The sequence below is a fragment of the Sesamum indicum genome, linkage group LG6 (assembly GCF_000512975.1).
Source record: "Sesamum indicum cultivar Zhongzhi No. 13 linkage group LG6, S_indicum_v1.0, whole genome shotgun sequence".
Classification (NCBI taxonomy): Eukaryota; Viridiplantae; Streptophyta; class Magnoliopsida; order Lamiales; family Pedaliaceae; genus Sesamum; species Sesamum indicum.
The window spans coordinates 2806518-2811203 of record NC_026150.1 but is presented as its reverse complement, the minus strand read 5'-3'; the positions used below and the strand labels follow the sequence as shown (position 1 = coordinate 2811203).

General features: G+C 40.3%; 1 protein-coding gene across 1 annotated transcript in view; it reads left to right on the top strand.

Moving 5' to 3' along the window:
* Positions 1-4686, top strand: part of LOC105163471 (ABC transporter C family member 5) — a 7331-nt gene that overhangs the window by 769 nt on the left and 1876 nt on the right. The window contains 8 exon segments of the mRNA XM_020694818.1: positions 5-1074; positions 1077-1279; positions 1403-1723; positions 1768-1854; positions 2475-3140; positions 3268-3432; positions 3766-4060; positions 4354-4568. Coding sequence (XP_020550477.1) covers positions 5-1074; positions 1077-1279; positions 1403-1723; positions 1768-1854; positions 2475-3140; positions 3268-3432; positions 3766-4060; positions 4354-4568 — 3022 coding nt within the window.

Below are 4686 nucleotides of genomic sequence, written 5' to 3'. Positions count from 1 at the left end.
CACTTCTTTCAACTGGGGCAAAGAGGCCACTTGAGCTGAATGATATTCCGCTGCTCGCACCAAAAGATCGATCCAAGACTACCTATAAGGTATTGAACTCAAATTGGGAGAAGTTGAAGGCTGAGAATCCTCTGAAGCAGCCTTCTCTAGCTTGGGCTATTCTTAAGTCTTTCTGGAAAGAAGCTGCCCTTAATGCAATATTTGCTGGATTGAACACTTTAGTTTCATATGTAGGACCATATCTGATTAGCTACTTTGTGGATTATCTTGGTGGGAAGGCGACTTTCCCACATGAAGGCTATATTCTTGCTGGAATTTTCTTTAGTGCAAAGTTGGTAGAGACCTTAACAACTCGGCAGTGGTATCTTGGTGTTGACATCTTAGGCATGCATGTGAGATCAGCTCTCACAGCAATGGTATACCGGAAAGGACTAAAGCTTTCAAGCTCAGCTAGGCAAAGTCACACCAGTGGCGAGGTTGTTAACTACATGGCTGTTGATGTTCAGAGAGTAGGGGACTATTCTTGGTATCTACATGACATATGGATGCTTCCTCTGCAAATTATTCTTGCTCTTGCAATCCTATACAAAAATGTCGGAATTGCGTCCGTTGCCACACTCATTGCTACCATTGTATCCATTGTTGCAACTGTTCCAGTGGCTAGAATTCAGGAAGATTACCAAGACAAGTTGATGGCAGCAAAAGATGATAGGATGAGGAAGACTTCAGAATGCCTCAGAAATATGAGGATTCTCAAATTGCAGGCTTGGGAGGACAGATACAGAGTGAAGCTGGAAGAAATGCGTGGCGTTGAATTCAAATATCTCCGAAAAGCTCTCTATTCCCAGGCTTTCATCACATTTATATTCTGGAGCTCCCCTATATTTGTTTCAGCTGTTACTTTTGGAACTTGCATTCTGTTAGGTGGTCAGCTGACGGCAGGCAGTGTTCTTTCTGCTCTGGCTACTTTCCGTATCCTGCAAGAACCACTAAGAAATTTTCCTGACTTGGTTTCTATGATGGCTCAGACTAAGGTCTCCCTTGATCGAATTGCCAGGAAGATGCAACCATCACTGTGCCACGCGGCATTTCAAATGTAGCCATAGAAATAAAAAATGGAGATTTCAGCTGGGATCAATCTTCTCCAATCTCGACGCTCTCAAGTATACAAATCAAGGTAGAGAAGGGAATGCGTGTGGCTGTCTGCGGTGTGGTTGGTGCTGGGAAATCAAGCTTCCTTTCCTGCATCCTTGGTGAGATTCCAAAAATATCTGGTGAAGTAAGTCTGGTCTTGTGAATTCTAATTTTCATTCTGTGTCGCCTCTTCTCCAGTAATGTCATTATTACATTCTACAGAATTGGCTGATTAAATCTTATTGTCATCAATGGCTGTATACTTTAGGTTAGAATATGTGGTTCTGCCGCGTATGTCCCTCAGTCGGCTTGGATTCAATCAGGGAATATAGAGGAAAATATCCTCTTTGGAAGTCCAATGGACAAGGTGAAATACAAGAGCGTGATTCATGCCTGTGCACTGAAGAAAGACTTGGAGCTATTCTCATATGGTGACCAAACTATTATTGGTGACAGAGGCATCAACCTCAGTGGTGGTCAGAAGCAACGAGTGCAGCTTGCAAGGGCACTATATCAGGATGCTGATATTTATTTACTTGATGATCCCTTCAGTGCTGTCGATGCACACACTGGCTCGGAGTTATTTAAGGTTTGGACATGATTTACATATTTTTTTATTCATGTGAACTGCAGGAGTACATACTGACAGCGCTAGCTACAAAGACTGTGGTTTTTGTCACTCATCAAGTCGAATTTTTGCCTGCTGCTGATTTGATTCTGGTATTGTCTTCATTGCCACTTTTATTGTATATGTCATGTCGAAAACTGGAAGTTGGCTTCTTTGCATTTGAATGTGGACCTTCTAATTCAATCTTTTGTATTCACTGACATGCTTAAAGTTGCTTTCATTCATCTTCTTTTCAAGTTTTATTTCATGGCTTCTGCCGTGCAATGTGGACAGCAATGTAATGTTAACTGGTGAAAAGGTGATTGAGGATCAGACCTGGAGTTTTGGCTTTGGTCAAATATAAGAGGGTCCTGCTCAAATAATTCCAGCTAAAGTTTCATATTTTCTCTTAGGCCTGAAGTCATAAATGCAAGGGAAACAGAGATCTTTTGTTCATCTGTGTTTGATTTAATTGAACCGTTTCTAGCATTTAAAGGAACTCTGCATTCACATATAAAATTCAATTGCACCTTTACTTAGTATTTAAGAGAACATTCTCGATTAGTGAAAAAATGAAATGCCTTTCAAGAAATCCCTTGAGTAGGATCACGTTCATATCCGGCAACCCAATCCTTGGCAAATAAGAGATAAAATGATTCAAGTGCATTGAAGTTTCTTGCTGCCCATGCAAATTGCCTTGTTATATTCAGTGTGTTGTTGTACCTTGTTGTAGGTTCTGAAGGAAGGTCGTATTATTCAAGCTGGAAAATATGATGATCTTTTGCAAGCAGGAACAGATTTTAGCACGTTGGTCTCTGCTCATCATGAAGCGATTGAAGCTATGGATTTTTGCAATCAAGCTTCTGAAGAATCAGATAAAAATGATCCTCTTGAAGGGCCGAGTAATAATATTGCTTGCATGGCAAAGGAAGTCCAAGAAGGTATTTCATCTTCAGATCAGAAAGCTATCAAAGAGAAAAAGAAAGCTAAGCGTTCTAGGAGAAAGCAGCTTGTGCAGGAAGAGGAACGGGAGCGAGGAAGAGTCAGCATGAAAGTGTATTTGTCATACATGACAGCTGCTTACAAGGGATTGTTGATTCCATTGATTATTCTTGCCCAAACATTGTTTCAGGTCCTTCAAATAGCCAGTAGTTGGTGGATGGCTTGGGCAAATCCGCAAACCAAGGGAGACAAACCTAGAACCAGTAGCATGGTGCTCATCGGTGTTTATATGGCACTTGCTTTTGGTAGCTCCTGTTTCATATTTGTCAGGGCTGTTCTTGTTGCTACCTTTGGTCTTGCAGCTGCACAGAAATTATTTCTGAAAATGCTCAGAACAGTGTTTCGGTCACCAATGTCCTTCTTTGACTCTACTCCAGCTGGACGCATACTGAATCGTGTATGGCATTGTGGCTTCTCCTGATAAACATGTTCCTCCCCTGCTTCTCCCTTTCCTTTTCCAAGTTTAGGCTTAAAAACTTTATGTCGTGGCCCCCATTTTGACTCACCTGTATTTTGATTACCAGGTTTCAATTGATCAAAGTGTTATTGATCTTGATATTCCCTTCAGACTTGGTGGCTTTGCTTCAACCACGATTCAACTTATTGGCATTGTTGCTGTGATGACACAAGTTACCTGGCAAATTTTGCTACTTGTTATCCCAATGGCAATTGCTTGCTTGTGGATGCAGGTAAGCCATCATGCCATGTCATTTAGTATTGAAAAACTTCCCTTTATGTGCATCTGTGCTTGAGACATTCTAAAGTTTTGTGTATGCATGCATGCCAACCAGATAACTTGTTAAATTTCTTAGGTATGAGTAGCCTATGATGTATCAAATATATCTGCAAAGTGGAGCGGTGGAGCCTGAGTTCCCACATAAATTTCTGATGAGCACGTTTGCATCTCATTGTTTGCATGTTTCTCTATATTCTGTTGTTATGAGCTATATATAAATGACTTTTCATTTATCAAGTGTAATAGAGAAATGAGATGAATTTCATTTTGCTCCACACAAATGCAGAAATACTATATGGCTTCATCCAGAGAACTTGTTCGCATTGTTAGCATCCAGAAATCACCAGTCATCCATAATTTTGCTGAATCAATTGCTGGAGCAGCTACAATCAGAGGGTTTGGGCAAGAAAAGAGATTCATGAAGAAGAATCTTTATCTTCTTGATTGCTTTGCTCGTCCATTCTTTTGCAGCCTTGCAGCTATCGAGTGGCTTTGTCTGCGCATGGAATTGCTTTCTACATTTGTGTTTGCTTTTTGCATGGTCTTACTTGTGAGCTTTCCTCATGGGACTATAGATCCAAGTAAGTGCTTACTCTTCTTCAATGTCATATGATCTTTGCACATCCAGAGCTGATTTCCGCAGATCTTCAATTTTAACTTGAATCAGGATAATGTTATTGAAATTAGGAGTATATACCTTGATATTGCATTTGAAATATTGAGATAAAAAAACTAAGTGGCTTCCCTTTCTGAGCTGTTTTATCATGCTGATACTCAATGCCCTCTAGATAATTTTCGGGGTTATTCGCTCCAAGTTTGTTGATGATTGACGCAACTTATGCTACTGTTTAAGTCTTAAATATTTCTGCTGTAGGTATGGCAGGCCTTGCTGTGACATACGGCCTTAATATGAATGCACGTCTATCACGCTGGATACTTAGCTTTTGCAAGCTTGAAAACAAGATCATCTCTATAGAAAGGATTCATCAATACTGTCAAATACCTAGTGAAGCACCAACACTGATTGAAGATTCACGACCCCCATCCTCGTGGCCTGAAAATGGCACAATTGAACTAATTGATCTAAAGGTATGCATACTATTCAATAGCTCAGACCTTTTCTGATGTTCTATTTTCACTTCTACGATTGGTTATTTGTCAAGTTAGATCTTTCCTGTAATCCCATCTTAGAAGAAGAGGCAAAACG